Here is a 22,824-nt window from a genome sequence, read left to right as displayed (position 1 = left end):
ACAATATACTTATTCTGACCTGTACATATTAAAATATATAAAAAAATAAGTGAGCATACTAAATTTTATTGCATTTTAAACAAATGCATTTTATTAATTAGCATTTGGGGTAAAAGTAATTAGTCTTTAATATGGCATAAATAGATTTTTTGCTGTAAATATTGCTGACAAGATTGCAACACCAAATTACATTTTAGTGGGTGTCTTCTGTAAATAATGGTAAAAATGTATGATATTTCATTTGTGCTCAGAAAAAAACAAATTAAACAGGACCCATTCTGATGTATTGAAAAACAACAAAAACAATTCAAAGCTGTATTACACTTATTGTTTTGATGCTTGAAAACCCTTTTTCGTCTTTGACCCATAAATGGACATAAAAATAGAAATGAGATATAAATGGATATAGATGTAAACAACAAATAAATAGCTGGTGATGACTGAGAGATAATAAACAGTCCTCAAAAGTAGTAGATTGTGTGCAACAGCTTTTTCTGCAACAAAATTTTGGTCATTTTGATAATTTAGGTCTTGTCCACACTAACACGTTTTCGTTTGAAAACGTTTTTCTTGTTTTGCCTTTCATCCACTCTGAGACAGCGTTTTTGTCAAGGAAAACTGAGCTTTTTGAAAACGCTCTCCTAAGTGGATACATTTGAAAACACGTTTTCACGTTGTAGTGTGGATGGTGAAAACGGAGGTATTTGAAAACGATGACGCATGTTTAGTCATGTGACGCATATTGTACCCATCGATATCTATAGTTATACCGGCATTGTTGTGCCTGCTTTTTACATTAACAATGTTGCTCAAGATAAAAGCTCCTTTGTAGAATCTTCATATTACATTCCTGCAAAGAAGACAGAGAATTTACTCACATTTGCTGTCCTGCATGGCAAAATATGATGACAGTTGCGTTTTAAACTCGAATTTGAGCGTGACCTGGACGCAATAGTGACTGTGCCAGAAATATAGCATGAGAACTTTATTATATCTGCTCTCTCTGCATCATCTCGTGAGCTTTTAGTATGTTTTATGCATGTGCAGTTTGGTGATTTAAGCGTTTTCAGATGTTTCACTGTCGATGAGCAACTTTTGGAAAATGCTTGAAATGCTTAGTGTGGATTAATGTAGACGTATCCTTTTAGAGGCCTTAGAAATTCATGTATCGAATATGATACAGTAGGTTTTATAGGGTTAATTTGAGCTGAAATATATTTTATTTTTAAGAAACGATCAGAAGAATGTGATATGATATGAGAAACACGAAACTAACACAGTGTAGGAAATTGGTGGGATAAAGGTAAACTCCATTATTTAGCATCATTATATAAAAATATGCTGTGATTGACCAATCAGAATCAAGTATTCCGGAGAGCCAAAGTCATAAGATTACGTGAAATCTTTCTGCAAGGGCAAAATAAAAGATGTTTGATCTACTGCAATCATTGATGACTGAACTGAGCAGAAGTCAAACCTTGGTCTTATTTCCAGCTTGTGTGTATTTCTTAGTCGCTAGGTGGTAGTTGCCCTGCCGCATGCAGCAGTCTGCGATTTTCTCCAGCAGCTCCTTTCGCCCGGCCTCAGACAGATGGGTCGAGTCTTTTGGCACCGTCAGACTTTCAGCCAGATCTTCTGTAATGGTCAAACTCTGGACCAAACACAACTGGAGCGCCTCATGGTACTAAACGCACAAATTTATATTCATACAGTTACAGAACACTCTGCTGTGATTTCTACAAATAAAAAGGGTTCGATTTGCATCCATAAATGTTATGAATATTAACTGACTGAATGCATGACATTGAGTGGTATGTGTTCACCTTTTTGGCAGCTACCAGCAATTCCACAGCTTTCTGGTACTGAGCATGTTTTATGAAGAAATCTGAGCAGCGTGCTAGTAAGGCGGGGTCGCTGGTCTCATTCAGGTCCTCTGCGATCAGCTGCAGAGCTCCAAACTGCTCTGTGGCAAAAGCCAGTTCTAAAGCCTTAGAGACATGACCTGCCTGGAAAGGTGGAATGGACACGTGTTATATAAGCAATCAGCACCACCTAGTGGTAAAGTTTGACACAACACGTATCTGAATCTTAAGTGAGAATGTTTGGAAGTACCTTATGATAAAGCATAACAGCTCGGTCCATGTGCGTTCCTTTCTCTTCATAATACATGGCCGTGTCCATCATGTCTTCTGGATTGCTAAGCAGCGCCAGATTCATGAGCTGCTCGTCCAAGTTATTCTCTTTACACAGTCGGATGGCGTTGTTATAGGCTTGTGCTCGTGTGTAGAAGTGCACCGACTGGCTGATTTCATCCTGTCCCTCGTACTGCCGTGCAACATGATAAGACGCTGCTCTGTTGCCCGTCTCATTGGCTATCTCACTCGCCTGAGGAATATACGGATCAACATGAAGCATTCAATACGTCTGGATTTTATTTATACACAAATGGAAATTTAAATCAAATTCATTAAACATACCTTCTGAATGTTTCCTAGATAACAGTGCACGCGCACTTGAGACAGGTAGTCCTGAGCGAAGGCGTAGTAATGCAGTGCAGCCTCCATGTCTGATTGGCTCTCCAGATAATGACCCCACCACTTATACAGATCCCTGTCCAATCACACACCAGACAACGGACAGTGGGAATATCAAAGTCATGTCAGACCGCAGGGGCCATAATCATGAATCATGTCTGCGTACTAACTCACTTGTCTTTCATTTTATTGATGTAGATCTCCAATGAAACATTGTCCTCCATCAGCATTCTCGGAACTTCAAACCGATGTGTGTCTGACTTCTCAAAACTATTAAATGGGAAAGATAAAAGTACCACAAACAGATTTTTACTTTTTTTTATCTATCTGAGCAGCAAATCAGCATATTAGAATGATTTCTGAAGGATCATGTGACACTGAAGACTGGAGTAATGATGCTGAAAATTCAGCTTTGATCACAGGAATAAATTAAATTTTTCAATATATTAAAATAGAAAACAGTTATTTTAAATAGTAAAATATTTCATTACTGTTTTTACTGTATTTCTGATGAGTATGGAAGCTTGTTTCTGCCACTAAATAAAAAAATTATAAAATAAATAAAAAAAATTTTGTAAGACTTCTCACAATTCTGACTTTTCTTCTCACAATTGCATCTTATAAAGTCAGAATTTTCTCAGAATTTTTGACAATTTTGTCTTTATAACTCACAATTCTGACTATAACACGCAATTCTCACTTTATAACTCGCAATTCTGATTTTATAACTCGCAATTCTGACTTTATATCTCATAATTCTGACTTTATATCATGCAATTCTGACTTTATATCTCATAATTCTGACTATAACTCACAATTCTGACTTTATATCACATAATTCTGACTTTAAAACTCACAATTTCTGACTTTATATCTCAGTTGACTTTATATCACAAAATTCGGACTATAACACAATTCTGACTTTAAAACTCGCAATTCTAACTTTATATTATGAAATTCTGACTTTATATCACACAATTCTGACTATATTATGCAATTCTGACTTCATATCACACAATTCTCACTTTATAACTTGCAATTGTGAGCTTATATCTTGCAATTCTGGAAAAAAAATTCAGAATTGTGATATACAAAGTCACAATTACCTTTTTTATTTTTTATTTAATGGCAGAAACAAGCTTCCATACACAAGAGGCTTCTTTAAAAAACATAAAAAAATATTTTTTGAATGGTAGCTTATGGTGTCCCATGGCTTTCTGATTTATAAAGATGTTACAAAATATTAATTTTGCACAAAAATCAGGGGAGAAATCAAATCACTTTGTGTGACCTTTGTGACCTCAGCATGCATCTCAGAAGTGATTGTGTGTGAACGTGACACTCACTACACCAGCGCCAGGTTCTTGTCTCCCATGGCCTCCAGGTGTTTGGCATAGCTGTAGTATGTAGTTCGGAGGTGAATGCGGTCATTCGTTTCTGCCGTCTCTACCGCCTGCTGCCACTGACCTGCCGCCTGATAAAACTTATTCAATAGATCAAACCTTCCGCATGACTTATACAAACGCTCTGCATCCTCCTGCGAAAAAACAGAGATGCGGCGATAAACCCAAATGTTTAAATCCAAATGTTTAGTTCTTGTTATTGTACTGAATGAGACAGAGAGGCTCCAAGTGCATTAGGTTTATTTAGATAACGTTATGTTTGTGCTTGTGTGATTTAAACAACATGAAACGTCATTTGCAATGTATTCAGCTTCCATAATGTGACCCTAACCTAACCTAATGAAACATACACTACATAAATGGAGAAAGTTATTAGATATTAGATACAAGATTATGTTAACAAACTTTCCTTTCTTTAATAATAATAATGCATACTGATGAATGTGCATAATGAAAACTGGAATATTAGGTTAGCAAAAGAGGTCATTTTTGTCAAGCTATATCAATTTGTGTGTGACTTACCAGCATGCCCAGCTGTGTAGCCAGTACGGCCACCTGCGCCTCCAACTCTGGCTCTTTTTCAGCATCCCTGAGAGCACGAGCAGCCCGTGCATTACCCATGTTCCCCAGACACACGCGCGCCACGTCCAGACGACGACTCTTCACACACATCCGCGCCATGTTCTCCCACACCGCCTCACTATAGATGCAATCACACAACATGCACACATTTTACATTAACATGTATGTGTTTGGCAGATGCTTTGATCCAAAGCGACATTGCATTGAAGGTATACATTTAATAAGTTCATGCATTTCCTGGGAATCGAACCCATGACCTTGGCATTGCTATTGACATTCTCTACTGTTTGAGCTACAGGAATTAAAGGATTAGTTCACTTCCGAATTAAAATTTCAAGATAATTTATTCACCTCCATGTCATCCAAGATGTTCATGTCTTTCTTTCGTCAGTCGAAAAGAAATTAAGGTTTTTGAGGAAAACATTCCAGGATTTTTCTCCATATAGTGGACTTCAATGGGGTTCAACAGGTTGAAGGTCCAAATGTCAGTTTCAGTGCAGCTTCAAAGAGCTCTACATGATCCCAGACGAGGAACAAGGGTCTTATCTAGCAAAACGATTGGTCATTTTCTAAAAAAAATAATAATTTTAACCACTTTTTAACCACAAATGATCGTCTTGCACTGCTCTGCGATGTGCCACGCATTACGTAATCACGTTGGAAAGGTCACGCATGACAAAACGAACTTGCAAAGACTACAGTAAGTCAAAGGCCTTAAAAAAAGGTAAAACAACGATGTCGGGCGATTTTGAAGTTTGAAGGAGAAAATGAGATGGAGTTTTGTGACGCGTGACCTTTCCAACATGATTACGTAATGCGTGGCGCTTCGCAGAGCAGTGCAAGATGAGCATTTGTGGTTAAAAAGTATATAAATTTTTATCATTTTTTGGAAAATGACAGATCGTTTCGCTAGATAACACTCATATTCCTCGTCTGGGATCATGTAGAGCTCTTTGAAGCTGCACTGAAACTGACATTTGGACCTTCAACCCGTTGGTAACTGTTAAAGTCCGCTATATGGAAAAAAAATCCTGGAATGTTTTCCTCAAAAATTTCTTTTCGAGTGAAGAAAGAAAGTCATAAACATCTAGGATAACATGGGGGTGAGTAAATTATCAGGAAATTTTAATTCTGAAGTGAACTAATCCTTTAATCCAAAACACAAATACCTCAGGTCTCTTCAGATGCCAAAGATTGCAACATTACAACATACACAACATTACCGAAGCCCAGGCTTTGAAAACTTGCATGAAGAATGTAAGAATGCCATATTGCACGTTGCACTTTCTCCCATTCATAGTAATATGTATATATTCATAGTCTTTTTATATCTAAAGTCTTTGGTGTAGATCATGAATAAATAAACTTGATAAAATCTGCTTTTATTGGAAAATATTCAGATGACCTTGTCACTTTTAAGATCTGCACTGTATTAAAGTGTGGATAATTTCACTGAAACACAACATGAAGCATCAAATCTGTCGTAAAAGGCTGTGAGGACGTGTTAAAGATGATATTCGCACAGTCTTTTTTCTCTCAGCACTCAGCAGCTGCACTTTGAGTGTTTCTGCTGTTTCTCCTTTCGTTCCACCTCATGAGCGAACCGTTCCAGCTATGCATGGAATGACCCCATCAACACCCAACACTCTCTCTCCCACATTCCCTCTCTCCCACTCGTTTGGCCCTTTGTGCCCTCCCCTCCTTTTTTCATCCAGTCCCATCTGGTCTTTATTTGTCCAAAATCCCCCTGTTCTCTCGTCTTTTTTGCTCTGTTCAGCTTTAGTAGATACAGATGTGGGCTGTTTATTAGAGCTAAGCAACAGGAAATTCCCTGAATCTTTTGGGGCCCAGAACTGAGCAAGAAACAACAGAAAAGTAGAAAGAGAAACAAATCCAACCAGAATGTTTTATGATTGAATAAAAACGTGGAAATGAAGTACATTTTTACATTGTTCTGGGTGTGTGGCTTTTTCAATATAGGATTTTTTTTCACTTGTTTTATGGTCCAGCAAGTGAAAAAGGTTCATTTGGTCACTAAAACAGAACAGCTCTCCTCAACAACACATGATTTGAGGAATCTTTCATGTCTAGAGCTCAAACGCTACAGGATGATACACAAACTGAACTTTAATTCTTAGTGCAACAGGTAAATTCCACTAAATACATGATATTTCATTTCCTGCTCCATTAATAACCAGCTCACTGAGTCAAAGAGAGAAAGAGGACGGTGTTGCATTCTGTTCTGTCTGTTTTCCTTCCAGGAAACACATCCTGTAGCTGGAGAAACGTGCTTGAAAGAGAGAGAGAGATGTATTCCAAAGTACTCCCTACCCTCCCAGTTCTTCGGAGCTTTTCAGGGATAAAACACACACGCCCGCACGTGAACATGGGAAACTAGTTAGGACGAGTAATCTGAGATAAATGAGTGAGAAAGAGTGTGGGAAAGAACAAAAAAGCACAGAGACCGCATCACGCAGACATTCCTCAGGGTTCCCAGCAGGGAGACGAGGAGAAAAAACGTCCCAGCGCACATCTGCAGGAGAAAAGGGGAGGAACAGACAGGCAGCGAGACCTCAGAGCCGCAGGCAGAGAAAGGACGACGCTTAAGGAGCGATTTAAAGAAAGCGTGCTGGTTTATGTGATGGCCTTGGAGGTCCAGCGTCCAGACCTACGAGCAGCAGTGGCCCCTGACTCTGAGGAAGAGGGCTAGAGACTCCCGTCACCCCAACGACCCTCAAGACACAAGAATGAGTGGCGATGTCCTCTAGCTAACCCCTTACAGCGTTCATGCCGCTCAGCGTTTAGCGTGCACGTGTACCCGTGGACGTTTCAGGTATTTGAGAGGCGTATGGCCGTGCGCAGGCTGGTGGTGGTGGCGGCGGCGGTGGCCCTGCTTTCTCTGGTGCTCAACAACGTGGCGACATTCAGCTCCAATTGGGTGCTACAGGTGCTGGAGGACGGACGGAGGCGAAGTGTCGGGCTCTGGAGAGCATGTGCGCACGAGGACACGCACACTCACGAGCCCACACCCTGCCAGAGACTCAGCTGGGGATCGGAGCTCGCGGGGTACCAGGAGTCACGCAGCACTGTCAAACGTGAGTCTCCATGTTACAGCTAGAGCGTATGCAACTGTGTGTAAGGGAATAATGTTAATACAACCTCTGCAGCAAATGAACAGATTTATGTACTTTTTAATGCACTTATACCCTTTATGTTACTAAACTTGACAGAAAAAGATGACACTTTTATTAAAAAATATTATATTAATATTATAATTTTTAACGGATCATGTACATTCACTTAGAAATGTTACTGAACATCAATCAATATATTTTATTTATATATAATTTCAATGCCAAGCATGATACAATATTAATGTCTTAATGTTTTGTAGATAATTTATGTATACATTAAAATATATACAAAATGTCATTGATGTATACGTTTCATAAATATATTTCATATTTCAGTAAACATCAACTTAGGATTTGCTAATATAATGTTTCATAGAATGTGAAAGTCGCCATGAAATCCATATGTTAGCCTTACTCTTAACAATAAGATAGCGTGCTCCAAAACATTGACAAAATTCGTATTTAGAAGATATAAGTGTTCAAAACTTATAGTCTCTCACTTCTGATCAACGATTTTGATGACATCACGCTGCACTTCAGCTTCTCATCAGATTTTCTGTCTAATCAAATGCTCTCTAGAATCTAAAGCGTCCCGCTGAAGCTGTGGCTAAAATCATTCACTTGTTCACACATTTACTATTTTCTACATGGTGAATGGCACATAGTGCACTATATAGGAGATTTCCATTGAGATGAATGAAGTCTGGTTTCACATTAGTGTCACGCGAACTGCCGCAGCACACGCACAGTCTGCTCCGGTCCAGAGACACGATAGCACGGTGCGGATCATATGTGTGAATCGCCACAGACCACAAAACGCATCGGATACATTTGAATTCTACACAGAAAGCGATATGGAGGAGATTAGGACGAGAAAGGAAGATTAGAAGGAAAATGAGGCTTTACCAAGCTCAACAGCTCTGGCCGAGCTGTGATATAAATGAAACGCTATTAGCTATTTAAAAAAAGGGGAGGAGCTGTTTGATGTGTCCCAGCCGGTCTTCCTGTTTCAGTGGAAAATTACGTCAACACATTGAATAATGCTGCACATTCCAAGGCACTTTAAAATAACCTTTAAAGGGCCTTTAAAATAACTTTCAGTGAGTAATTATTGAAAGCGTTACCCCGCCCCCCCAAAAAAACTCTATGTCAATTGTCAATACAAGATCTTGACGAAAAAGTGATGCAGCTCTTGATGGAAATAAATGTAGTGATGTTATTTCCATCATGAGGTGCATCAATTTTTGCTCAAGATCTTCTATTGACAATGCAAGAGTCCAAGTCTCCTCCAGCACATCTTTCAGTGAATTTAAAGGGTTAGTTCAAACAAAAATGAAAATTATGTCATTTATTACTCACCCTCATGTCGTTTTACACCCGGAACGACATGAGGGTGAGTAATAAACATTATTTTCATTTTTGGGTGAACTAACCCTTTAAGGTCTGGACTCAGAGGTGAAAATGATTCCTAATGCAACCATTCTTTCACAATTTGGGCCTGATGAATCTTATTTTTTTCATCCTGGAATATGGCCATGATGTGTCTTCCTACATGGTTGTTTAAGAAATAAAAAGCTAAACACTCCATCAACTAGAAGAACTGCTGCCAAACATAATATTCGAGAAAATAACAATCACAGCAATAATGATCCAGTCTATCTTAAGTATTTGCCTATTTAAATCCAAACAGTGGATCCAAACAGTAAATCCAAACACACACACACATACACACACATATATATATAATTAAGTAAATGAAATAAAATGTATAGCCTATGATCACTGTAGAGGATGAAAATCAACAAAACATTTTGTCAAAAAGTGTTCAGTTTTTTTGACAAATTACAGATTGTGAGTGTATTAACCACTTGCATATGAATTGGATGTCTTAAAACTTTATATAAAACTTATTTAAAATACAGCTTTCTTTAAATCTGAGCTCAAATGAAGTAGATGTCTAGAGCTCTTTTTTTAGATGTCTGGCTAGTATTAAACCATGGCAACTATCACTTGAAGAACAACCAAGCAGATATTTGCCGGCCTGTAGCATGCAGCCTGGCACGTCTGTCCATCTATCCTGATTTAGAAATAGGAAACGGATGGACACAGTGAAGGATTGTGGCTTTCAGGAAGTGACACCCACATTGGCAAAGTTGTGTCTTATGCACATCTGCAGCTGGATCTTCCTTACAATGATTCAGATGTTCTACCTACACACACACACACACACAAACACAAATACTCATCCGCTCATTCACACTGTAAAACGTATTTAAAGTTGTAAATAAAACAGAATATTGGAGTACATTTTACAAGAAAATACTATTTTAGTCTTTACATTTCAACATTTCATGTTTAATTCAATGCGTTATTGTTGGTTCTTAGTAATTATTTCTTGTGACTAGCAATTTCTGAGTGAAATTTTTTTCAGTGCATGTATATGTTGGCTTGAATCACTTTTATAAGCATTAAAGCATTAATAGGTATTTTTTCCTGTTTACAGTTCAGTTTGACATGATGCGGGCATGTAACCTGATGGCTACGGTGGCTCTGACCGTGGGTCAGCTAATCTTCCTGTTTGGGTTACTGGAGATAAGCCACATTACCCAGGATTCTCAGTGGTGGGAGGAGGCCATCGCTGCCCTGTTCCAGTTAGCCAGTGAGTGTTCAAGCCTGTTTGTACAGTCAGTAACAAACACTAACAGCCCCTTTGAGGAGCTTCAATATGCCTGACAGAAATAAAACACACCCACCCTCAAATAACACATTAATTCTTCAATATCTAACCCGTCTGTCCTTAGAGATATGGTCTCTATTGTCCTGTGTTTGTTGTTCTGCATTTTGGTAAAGGAAAGATGGAGCTTTGAGGATCTATAACAGAACAAACATCAACAAAGCACAGCAGCCTGAGCGCAGCGAGACTACACACAATTCAACAGGAAACAACAGAGTCCTGGCCAAAGGCCCGCTGACAAATTAAATGAACTCCCATTGGGGACGTACACAGGCCTGTGTCTTCAAAACTCGCTGCTGATGTCCCATGAAAGTGTGCTGGCTGTGATGTTATCTCGTTTTATTGCGCGTGCACTTGGTTTGTGCATCCTTTCACCTACATTGATATTTAAATGCTGACTGTCAGGGCTTGACATTTACTTTTTTGCTCTCCAGACCCTGTGGCTAGTGGGTTTCTAAAGTTACTCGAAACATTTACCATGGGGAAAAACTGCCATATAGATATTTTTAATATTATCTCATAATTCAGCAGCAGGTATATTAGGCTGCTGTCACTTTAAGACCTGATGCACAGATCCATTATACTGTTACACATGCGTTTTCTTTTTCAACCGTTTACGTTCACTTAAAACATAACTGACAATTTAGTACTAGGACGCGCAATACCACGTCGAAATTCAAACATCGAAAATATTAATCCGGAGCAAATGAAACAAGTGAGTGAGGGGAGGCGGGTTTGTGTGTCAACTCGCTGTCAGAGAGATGAGAGAGCGAGAAAGCACAGCTGGTATCGTGTATCGATTCTGCAGTAAATAAGTATTGGAAGCGTTTCAGATATTTCAGTATCGATATGTATCGAAAAATCGATATTTTTGACAACACTACACTGCACTAAGTTTATTATTTCAGATGCCTTTTTAAAAGACTACAATTGAAAAATGTATATATTATATATAAAATTAAATCCTAGTAGGAGTGACTGAGCAACCCTTAGCAACACTCAAGCAACCACCCAGAAAACCTTAGCATCCACCTGACCATGCCCTAGTAACCACCTAACCACCCAACATGGCGTATAAATAATAAATAAATAATAGAACATTACAAAACACCAAGAACAGTCTAGCAACACCCTAGCAACTGCTCAGAACACCCCAGCAACTCCATAGTAACCACCATGAACACCCTAGCAAGTGCAACCACTTAGAATTAAGTAGCAACTGCCCAAAAACACCCTACAACCACCTAAAACACCCTACCAACCAACCACATAGCAACTGCCCATAACACCCTAGCAACAACCTAGAACACCCTAGCAACATCTTACTAACCAACCACAACACCCTACGTGGTTACCTAACCCTAATCCCAACCACCAACCTAGAACACCCTTTCAACCACCCAAAACACCCAAGCATTATTGCACCAACTTTCGCACAGGCACCAGCACCACTCATGTTTTATTCATAAAAGTAAAAATGTAGTTAATAGGAATTCTTTGATCGCACCCACTGTTTTCTTAACCTCAGGTCATTTTTTATAGCTACCCTGTACATTTCCTGTGTTTTAGAAAAAGTCCTTTTCAAGTTTCATCAAAGATGCCTGTGACTCCATGGTCTGGCTTTTGAGATGTTGTGCTACGATGGTGGTATGCTACTAGTTTATTATATCAGTACAGCTAATAATGCGCACTACCCGTGTATATGTGACAATAGTTATATTTAGCTAAACGGGGTACAGAGCACCAGCGGCTGCCGCACAGCTCCAGAGAGCGACAGTCAGGCGCCAGGATATCCCTGCTCAGGACGAGGAAGTGTCTGTAACTACCTGTTATGCAAACCCAGAGCCGCAGAGGAAAGACGGGGAGGGGGTGTGTGACAGTAAGAAGTGGAGCGACCGAGTGTCAGAGTTATTAGACGTGGACTTGAACGGGAATTGATGATATTTTAAGAAGTACACACCGATACAGAAGAAAGAAAAGTGGACATATGTGACGCCACGGAGGAGCATGTTTCATCAGGACAGGTCTAGAATCTCCCAAAAGTGTTAGTGTGTGTGTGTGTTTTGGGTGGAGGAAACAAGTGTCCTGATTAACTGTCCCTGCAATACTGAGTCTGTTTACACAATCTCAAGGGACAGACTATGTCTGACCAAAATGAAAACAATTATGTCCTCATACTGCCATATAAATTATAAACAAGCACAAACTGCTTCCCTGAAGTTAACGGGGAAACCCAATCACCATCAAGTCTTTATAAACAAACATACGTATATCAGACTTTGCTTCTATAACATGCAGCACATGCAAAGGCAATTTGCATAGTTTAAGTGTACCGACTAGACATTCACACAACGGAGCCACTGAACAGGGACTTTTCCCCAGACAGTTGCTCAAGGGCACAATGATGATTGTTCAAGGCTAGTTTCTTGTGTCCTTATCTTTGTGTTAATGAGAGTGAAAGCTTTAAAATAAAAATGGATAGTTTTGGCTCCGAAATCCGATTAAGAAACTGTTGTAAGGGGGCAATATACACAGACATGTGACTGAACATCAGCTGAATTCCTACAGCCTAAATGTTAAGCTAATGAACATTTACTTGTTTTTACCCCCGATGGCTGTCAGGAAGTCTAGTGCTGCGTCCGAAATCGAATACTTCTCTACTACATAGTACGTGAAAAACAGTATGCGAAAAGAGTAGTATGTCCGAATTCATAGTATTCGAAAAACAGTAGGTGAAAAGTACCCGGATGACTTACTACTTACGGAAGTGCGCATCCGATGGACACTTTACTATCCCATGAGGCCACGGGAGAGGATTTGTGAATGGGAATGTAACTAACGTTGGTAGGTCATGTGACAGTAACAACATGACGGATGTAGTACTTCTGAATTCATTCATACGCATTTGTACTATATAGAATGTACTTTTTCAAAAGTCGTGAATTAAATCTAAATTCAATTGTAGTACCTACTCAACAGTATGCGATTTTGGTTTCCTGTTTCCACCTGGCATTAAGATTAAGTTTTGGTCGATCGGATCACAAGTGGATGTTTTTCATCTTCAAACCAAACTTGGCTCTTCAGTCGACAAAGTTTAAATCCCGTCTGGCTGTCAGTAGGCGGTCTTTAGTGGCTGTTCGAACACATTCGAACACATGAGCATTTCCACGTCGTTTCGAAAGCAATCCGGCTGAATGTGTTTTCGACAACCTCTGGAAGTGGTTGAAAGTGGACAAGCTCAAAACGTTTTACATCACATTTACACCTGTATTTAGCGTCGTCCACCTGTGATCCGATCGACCAATACACATCTGAAAACCAGGTGGAAACAGGGCCTAAATGTCATCAGTACAATCAGCAACCACCCAGAATACCCATGCAACCATGGCAATAGGTGCGTCCCAATTCATGTACTTGTGCACTATTCTATGCCATTTTGTGTGTTCGCACTGAAAATTCCAAATACACTTTAAATACATGGAAATTGCACTTAATTAATTAGAAAAACAAAGTGTGGAATGTTGGACACATCATGCACTTAACTGTCGCAGCTTTAAAGAAACTATATGTAATTTTTTGATTGTAGTAAAGCATAAAAATACTATAATATGTCTGCAGTTATTTAGGAAATATGCTAAGTTCACATACTACAATTCTATACAGCCAGTTATTCTACTCTGAAATGTGCGTCAGAATTTCTGTTTTTGTTTTGATCTGTGTGGTCCCGCCCATTGCCAATTTACCCAATTTTTCAACACCTCGCGTACCCAGTTAGCGGGAAACAAAGGGGATTGAAGCCATGGAAGCCAGCAAACGAAATAGGTCAGAGATCACAGATTCTACCCGACCTAAAAAGCCTTGCATCCACCTAAAAAGCTCGATAAACAGATTTATATGTAGCATAGGCGCCGATTTATGTTTCTGCCGGTGGGTGCCCAGTGCCCCACATCAACCCCCATATAGGCTATTATATTACTGATAAATCCACTTTCAGTTTTCGCGTTCCCTAATAGTGTAGTGGTAGGATTTTCGTTAATACAGTCAGAGGTCCAGCCGTGCTATTATTATCAGTGGTTCGAATCTGCCCTCAAATCGTTTTTTTCCTCATAAAGTTCAAAGAAGTTAATGTTTGTATATCAAGAGCAGGAAAATGTATGTGTGCATTTTGTTAGTGATTTCCCTAGAAAGAAGAGTCAAGCAATAGATTGTACTTGCATGATTTCAAAAACAACACGTTTCAGCGCTAGTTCGCTTCTTATTTAACTCAAATCAACGTCAACTTGATGTTTTATTTGCATTATATCCGTGCAGCAATATGACAATTTCGACCCAAAAAGCACATTCTTTTCACGAGTGTTGTCGCGAGTCATGCTCTCGCTGATATCTCATGCAAGCAGAGTTTAAGCGCGCGCATGATTGAGAGCAGAGTCATTTGTGCTCGCGCGCATCACTTGGATGCGCTCTCGATGTTTGCCATTAAAATATTGCCATATAAACGGCCTTAAATAAACTATAAAAAAGGGTGAAGATAGTGTCTGAAAGCTCCAATTGATTTTCTATTGGTTAAAATCAATGGAGAATATCTCGTATTTTTCCGTGGGTGCTCGACCATTTCCGTGGGTGCTCCAGCCCCCGAGTACCCACGGGATCGGCGCCTATGATATGTAGTGTAATCTACAGGACAGAATTAAATCCATTTGTTCAGATACTGATTGGTATATCTACTTTATAGTTATGAAAGAGAAATTTCACCTCTGCTCTAGTCCATCATGACATCTCACCACAGTGTTGAACTAATTAAGTGAATTAGATAACATAAGTGTCAGAGTCTCCAATTACACACTGCAACTGAAACCGCACACCTGTTCACCAATTCAACTTTAAATACACACTGAATGCCACATGAGTGTAAATGAGTGAATTCCGACAGCTGTTTATATGACTGCACTCTATGTGTGATGTTATGGTCATGTGCCAAAATGACAAAAACTACTTGAAATATTATCTGACAAACACATTTCTAAAATTGGACTAGGGTGGATATATGGATGTGATGTGGATCAGGTCTGTAAACGTCATGTTTTTCATGTGTGTTTTTTAGACTACAGACTACAAAAAATTAAATAGATCTGATATACAAAATTTCTGCTGTCTGTCTGAACAAAATCGATCAAGAATAAACAGTCCATGAAAAAGAAAGCGATGGAGAGAGCAATGTGTAAAGCAAAGAGAGAAAAACATCTGTTGCTGAATAAATTTACTCGAGCCTGTTATTGTACATCATGTTCTAGTTCAATTGTACGAGCATGTGTGAGTAAGAATCGTCAGATGAAACTGAATGAAACGGAGGGAAGGAAGGAAGAATGGAAGGATAGAGGAGAAAAGGAAGGAAAAGGGATGACATCGGGCCAAAAAAAGCTGCATTCAGAATAAAAACAGAAAGAACAAATGACTCGCTCGCTCTTGTTTCTGCCTAAATAAAACATACGCGTGTAACATGATCTGAATCCTGTAACTATTTCCATTTCGCTGCTCTCCTGCACTGAATTCATCTCACATCCTCTGCGTTCTGTATTTCTGGGAATCTACTGTTGTGTTTTTAGGCCACAGTTATTAATAACACATGTGCTCGGAGTTTTTACAGGAAGTTGGAGACGTACTACTCCTATTAGTCAATACCAGCCAAAACCAACTCAAATCAGTCAAAAGGAAAGGAGATTGAACTATTATTATGGTTGTGATGAATTAAAGGAATGTTTCAGGTTCAGGCTCTATGGTCAGCTATGTGACATCCCGTCTAATACCAAGGAAAATAATTCAGTTAGTAAAAAGAAAAACAAATACAAATGGTGTTTAAAATAATGCACTTACAATAAAATCTACAGAGAAACAGCTTCTAAACATTTAAGCAAAGCTTTTAAAAGCAAAAATGTGCAGCTCAAAAAAATCTGTACTCTCATTTCTCATTTCCGTCACAACCAAACAAACTTCTTTAGAAAAACTCAATTATGCTTTAAAATGCTTGGTCATGATATTTATACTTTATACTATCTTTATACATGATGAATACCTAATCAACTAAAAAAAAAAAAAAAAAAACTGTTGGTTATAGTCAGCATTGTGACATTTTTCCCAAAAGAAACAGCTATTTCAAGGCAAGGCAAAACTTTATTTTTTTAATTGGTAGTAGAATGAATTGTTAAAACTAAGCATTACATACCTAAATGAAGGTATATATAAATGCGACTGGCTTAACTGAAGACCAACATGGCAAGAAAAACAAGATATGACATTTTGATAAAAGACTATGTCAAAATAATTATATATATATATATATATATATATATATATATATATATAAAATGCACAAAAGAGCTGTTCATAATAACATACATTAAGAAAACAAACCTTAAGAAGATCAATTTATAAAAATGTATAAATGTGCAAATTTCCCAAATTTTAAAAGTTAAAGTGTGGGTGGGGGACAAACTCAAAATAGAAAAATTCAGGCAAATTCAACATTTCAATACCCGTATAAACTAGGAAAAGGTAATTAAAGAGATGTGGTCAAAAATAAATATATATATAATCGTTCCCCAACATATGATGTCAAAAAGATAATTTTGAATGAGGAAAGTATGACATTCATCACCCGTAATTTCAATAAAAGCCAAATTTAGGTAGGATTTGATTTGTTTTACTCTTTATAACCTGTTGAAATGTAAAGGTGCCCTAGAATTAAAAATTGAATTGAGTTCAGTACATGGAAATGACATACAGTGAGTCTCAAACTCCATTGTTTCCTCCTTCTTATATAAATCTCATTTGTTTAAAAGACCTCCGAAGAACAGGCGAATCTCAACATAACACAGACTGTTACGTAACAGTTGGGGTGTACGCCCCCAATATTTGCATATGCCAGCCCAATGAGCCCATGATCGAGGCATTACACAAGCGCAGCCAGTAACGTCTGGATCTGTGCACATCTGAATCGTCAGACTAGGTAAGCAAGCAAGGAAAACAGCGAAAAATGGCAGATGGAGCAAAAATGTTTCGTTAGCATGTTGCTAATGTACTGTTAAATGTGGTTAAAGTTACCATCGTTTCTTACTGTATTCACGGAGACAAGAGAGCCGTCGCTATTTTCATTTTTAAACACTTGCAGTCTGTATAATTCATAAACACAACTTCATTCTTTATAAATCTCTCCAACGGTGTGTAATGTTAGCTTTAGCCACGGAGCAAAACCTCAAACTTATTCAGAATCAAATGTAAACATCCAAATAAATACAATACTCACATAATCCGACGCATGCATGCAGTATGCCTGACGAACACTTTGTAAAGATCCATTTTGAGGGTTATATTAGCTGTGTGAACAGTGTTTATGCTGGTTAAAGCAAGCGCGAGCTCCGTGGGTGGGGGAGCACGAGAATTATAGGGGCCGCAACCTATATATCAGTGCATAGTTAATGATGCCCCAAAATACGCAGTTAAAAAAATGAATTAAAAAAAATCTATGGTGTATTTTGAGCTGAAACTTCACAGACACATTCAGGGGACACCTTAGACTTATATTACATCTTGTAAAAAAACGTTTGATGGCACCTTTAATGGTGATAACTGGCACAAATCGACTGATATTTTAATGATATTAAATAAAATTTATTTTGTATTTTAAACGTTCTTTTGCATTACACATTAAAAAAGAGCTAAATCTATCAAATAATGTTATAAGTCTGTTTTTTTTATTATAAATCAATTTTTATTATTATAAAAAAAATTTTTTTTTTATAAAATATCTTCTAATAAATCATCCTTGGGGAGAGAAAGTTCCCCTAATTGAAGAATCAACCATAAATATACCTTAAAGAATGATGCTTTGGCTAATACTGTCCTGTCTCTCTGTCTCTGCAGGTTTTGTGCTGGTGATCGGTCTCGTGACATTCTACAGGATTGGCCCCTACACTCACCTGTCCTACTCTTGCTATGTAAACATTGCTGCATGCTTGTTCGCCACACTGGCGGCTGCCATGTTAATCTGGAATATTCTGCATCGCCGTGACGACTGTCTGTCACCGCCTGTCATTGTCATCAGTCGATCTTTGACCACACCCTTCAGGCCACGCCTAGACAATGACTATGTAGAGTCACCGTGCTGACACACAAAGACACATCTCACCTGAGACAAAACACATGATGGATATTTAGATGGGATGGACACAAAAGCCCATGGAGAGGATTTCAGAAACTTTATGTGAAATTGATCTCTTGCCTAAAGGGACAGTTTACCCAAAAATGAAAATTTGCTGTTAATTTAACTCACCCTCAGGCCATCCAAGATGTAGATGGTCTTTTTTTCTTCAGTAGAATAGAAAAGAAGTTTTTAGCGGAAACCGTGGTCCTTGGGGATTTGTATAATGCAAGTCAACTGCTACCGTCACTTTGGGAGTCAAAAAAATCATATACAGCTCCTGACGATACATTGAGGTCTTATGAAGTGAAACAATCGGTCTGTGCAAGAAACTGAACATTATTATCTGTAATCCAAAGCCTCAGTAAACGATCCTGAGCGCGTCCACGCATTATGACGTGTTTTTTTGACTCCCAAAGTGATGATAGCCATTGACTTGCATTGTACAAATCACCAAGGACTACGGTTTACGCTAAAAAATCTTCTTTATTGTTCTACTGAAGAAAAAAGACACCTACATCTTTGATGGCCTGAGGGTGAGTAAATTTACAGCAAATGTTCATTTTTGTGTAAACTGTCCCTTTAAGGACAAGGGCAGTGATCATGTGACTGCAAAAAGTGACTGGCTTCGGACTGAATGGAAGACTTTCAAAATTCCTTTTAAACAGAAGCAGGACTATGGATTGTGAAGCGACAGATAAAGATCAAGCTGGACCTTGACACGTTTATGTTCATAAGCGCACTTATGAGAAAGTAGAAGCACATTCGTATCCACATGTATCTATTATAATTCTATGAAACACGGAGCATCAGATTTCAAAAGAAGTCTAGGCATTGAATATTGCTCCCATGTCAATTGAATTTAGTCATTTACAGGCCGGCATGGAATCTGCACTTTTATACTTTTATACACTTATTTTCTGTGCTAATTTAAGAGGAAAAATCTACAGAAGGGATTTAAATAGATGAATTTCACACCTATTTTATGTCCATTTCCAAATCACATTTTACTTTAAAATAAATATATATATATATATTGCATAAAGAAAATTAAGTCTATTTTAGGACTATTTGAATTTCAGCTTTTCAGGGGGTAATTTTGCTTAAATTTGCTTAATTGCTTCATTTTGTTTAAGCAAAATATAATCTTTTCTTTACTGTGAGATAAGACACCCAATCATAGTAAAAAAATGTGTTAAACAGAGCTGATATTATTATCAAATTATTTCTAAATATTCAATCTAATATGTGAGGGGACGAGAAGGAAATCTGGTAGAGCAGATTCTGTGCAGGTCTGGGCATTTGGTACCAAAATAATTTTAGTGACTTCTGCCTGTTCATTCATCTCCAAGTGACAATTCATCTGATATTATATAATCTACAAGACACCCATGAGGAAACTCTGCATTGTAACCATTAAGGAGGAGATGATCTGAATCTGATCATAATTTTATGATAAACTGGAACTATATCAGTTCAGTATACAGTAGACACAATATTTGTTAACCTGTGCCTGTGGTACCCATATATGTGTATAATACAGAGGTATATTAATTATATTATTAAAATTTCACATTTCACACTGAGCGGGACTGATATAATATTATTGAAGTAATAAACAAAGCCATTCAACACACAAAAGGGTTTTTCTGGGATTGACTGTGTGTGTGTGTGTGTGTGTCTGTGTGTGAGATCAGTGAGCAGAGTCAAGGACAGTCTGAATGAGAGGAAATGAATGGAGACACACACACACACTCTGCGGTGACCCCCTGATTCCAGACTGACACTTGAATTATGATAACATGAAGCTAATGTTAAAAAATATTGTTGATAATAATAATAATAATTGTAGCAAATCATCATTTTAGAATGATTTCTGTAGGATCATGTGACACTGAAGACTGGAGTAATGAAGCTGAAAATTCAGCTTTGATCACAGGAATAAATTACATTTTACAATATAGCTTTTACAATAGAAAACAGTTATTTTAATTGTAATAATTTTAACAATATTACAGTTTTTACTGTATTTTTTAAGACTAAATGGAACGCTAAAGGTCCAATTCTCACTTTTAACTAGTTGATTATTAGTTTGCATATAACTAGTATATTGGTTGTTTATTAGTACTTATGAAGCACATATTAATGGCTTATTCTGCATGACCATATTCTACATCCCTTAATCCTGCCAATACCAAAATTGAAACGCTACAAAAACTACCTTACTAACTATTAATAAGCAGTAAATTAGGAGCTGATTGAGGGAAACGTTCTAGTTAATAGTAAATATGTGTTCCCTATACTGACGTGTTACCAATGGAACTGTATATATACACATCATACATTCATATAATTCATATTTGCATATGTAAATATATACATATGAACTACATGAATGTATGAGGTGTGCTGATATTTCTGCTTTTTATTCTTAGTTATTTTATTGATCATTTATCTAGAAAGCAGCTTTGGTCAATTTGTTTGTTGTATTTTACTGTATTCACACTTGCTCTTTCCCATACAGTGAAAACATGAAGTCACCAGAGGTTGTCGATCTCCAAATAAGACAAAAAGTTTAATAAAAGTGGTGCATGTGACATGTGCACTATATTCCAAGTCTTTTAAAGTCATACAATAGCTCTGTGTGAGAAACAGCCCGAAATGTACTTAAAAATTTCCTTTCTGTTGTAATTCTTAAATCTTGCCTCCTCATTCACACACGGCATGGTGAAATGACTTGCATTTATTATGTATCTTGATACGCCATATTGAATATATTTGTGTATTACTTACAGGAATATAGCACACAAGTCGTTAGGAAAATCGTTTTATCATACTTTTAAGGTGCCTTTTAATTGTTTTTGGAGCTTCACAGCCTCTGATCACTTGCTTTTATTGTATAGAAAGAAAGTCATACAGGTTTAAAATTATAAGAAGGTGTATATCTAGTGACCGAATATTCACTTTTTGAACTAACCTTCAAAAGGTGAAATGCTAAACAATTCTGACAGTAAGTGTCTCAAACAGGGATACGTCACAGTTCTTGAGAATGTGATTGTTAAAGATAGGCATCAATAGATCACTCAGCTCAAGCTCCTTTCCTTTCCTCCGCATTTCATCTGTTGCTAAAATGAACTAAAACAATACAGCCGGAATGTACAGTACACACACCCCATACAGTCATGGAAATCTGTGTCTTTCACGGTAGAGCTCTCATACACACAGGCGTCTTTTGGGAAGCCGCTACACATACCTACATATAAACATCAGTAACCTTACAAGCACGCAAAGTACAATTACAATTCCCATTATAAACATAAAACCCACACACCCTTCCCAAAAGCCACTTCTGTGTATTTGATTTGAACAGGGAGACAGTAGTGTGTGTGTGTGTGTGTGTGTGTGTGTGTGTGTGTGTGTGTGTGTGTGTGTCTGTTTAGATCATGATATCCTCTCTGGAAATATGACTGGGAAATTGCATTTTGTGTGTCTGAAACCAATGACAACACATACAGTATAAATGTACGGCTCACAGTCACCTCATTTATCATTAGTAAATCATTTTTATGATGAAGATCGCTTTACATAACATCTGCCTTTTCACTGTAAAGGATGGTAGATGGTAAGCGTGCCATCTTGCACGTCCTCCACATACACCCAGAATGCAAGCAGGCAAGAACATAGAGGATGTTTCACTCACTCACAGTGACTCGGTAGAATATTTGTGTTTCAAAACCTAGCAAGTGACTTTAGTTGTGATGGGCCAACATATTATAGTCTAATTTTTAGTAATTTTGTTTTGTGCTTTTGTCATTTTTATTAGTATATATATATATATATATATATATATATATATATATTTCTATTTTAATTGATATTTAATTTTAGTAATTTAAAGGTGCCATCGAACGTTTTTTTACAAGATGTAATATAAGTCTAAGGTGTCCCCTGAATGTGTCTGTGAAGTTTCAGCTCAAAATACCCCATAGATTTTTTTTTAATTAATTTTTTTAACTGCCTATTTTGGGGCATCATTAAATATGAGCCGATTTATGCTGTGCGGCCCCTTTAAATCTCGTGCTCTCCGCCCACGGAGCTCGCGCTTGCCTTAAACAGTGCCTAAACAAAGTTTACACAGCTAATATAACCCTCAAATGGATCTTTACAAAGTGTTCATCATGCATACGTCGGATTATGTGAGTATTGTATACTGTTATATTGTTTACATTGATTCTGAATGAAT

The 22,824-nt window shown here is 37.7% G+C and overlaps 2 protein-coding genes across 3 annotated transcripts in view; one reads left to right on the top strand and one right to left on the bottom strand.

The window, feature by feature from the left end:
- The window catches only part of ift140 (intraflagellar transport 140 homolog (Chlamydomonas)), a 35,619-nt gene that overhangs the window by 2,464 nt on the left and 10,331 nt on the right, over positions 1–22,824 (bottom strand). For both annotated transcript variants that reach the window (XM_048175365.1, XM_048175366.1), the window contains 7 exons: positions 4,460–4,637; positions 3,881–4,071; positions 2,709–2,804; positions 2,478–2,610; positions 2,113–2,385; positions 1,824–2,006; positions 1,478–1,684 (listed from right to left, as the gene is read on the bottom strand). In XM_048175365.1, the coding sequence (XP_048031322.1) occupies positions 1,478–1,684; positions 1,824–2,006; positions 2,113–2,385; positions 2,478–2,610; positions 2,709–2,804; positions 3,881–4,071; positions 4,460–4,637 (1,261 nt within the window). The remainder of the gene's footprint in view (positions 1–1,477; positions 1,685–1,823; positions 2,007–2,112; positions 2,386–2,477; positions 2,611–2,708; positions 2,805–3,880; positions 4,072–4,459; positions 4,638–22,824) is intronic.
- On the top strand, positions 6,786–20,167 carry tmem204 (transmembrane protein 204). The gene is made up of 3 exons (XM_048175371.1): positions 6,786–7,614; positions 10,157–10,312; positions 18,305–20,167. Exons 1-3 carry the CDS (start codon positions 7,368–7,370, stop codon positions 18,547–18,549), a joined length of 648 nt encoding a protein of 215 aa, XP_048031328.1. The 5' UTR covers positions 6,786–7,367; the 3' UTR covers positions 18,550–20,167.

The sequence above is a fragment of the Megalobrama amblycephala genome, linkage group LG22, assembly GCF_018812025.1.
Source record: "Megalobrama amblycephala isolate DHTTF-2021 linkage group LG22, ASM1881202v1, whole genome shotgun sequence".
In the NCBI taxonomy this organism is placed as follows: Eukaryota; Metazoa; Chordata; class Actinopteri; order Cypriniformes; family Xenocyprididae; genus Megalobrama; species Megalobrama amblycephala.
The sequence above is the reverse complement of the archived record's forward strand: the minus strand, read 5'-3'. Positions and strand labels throughout refer to the sequence as shown.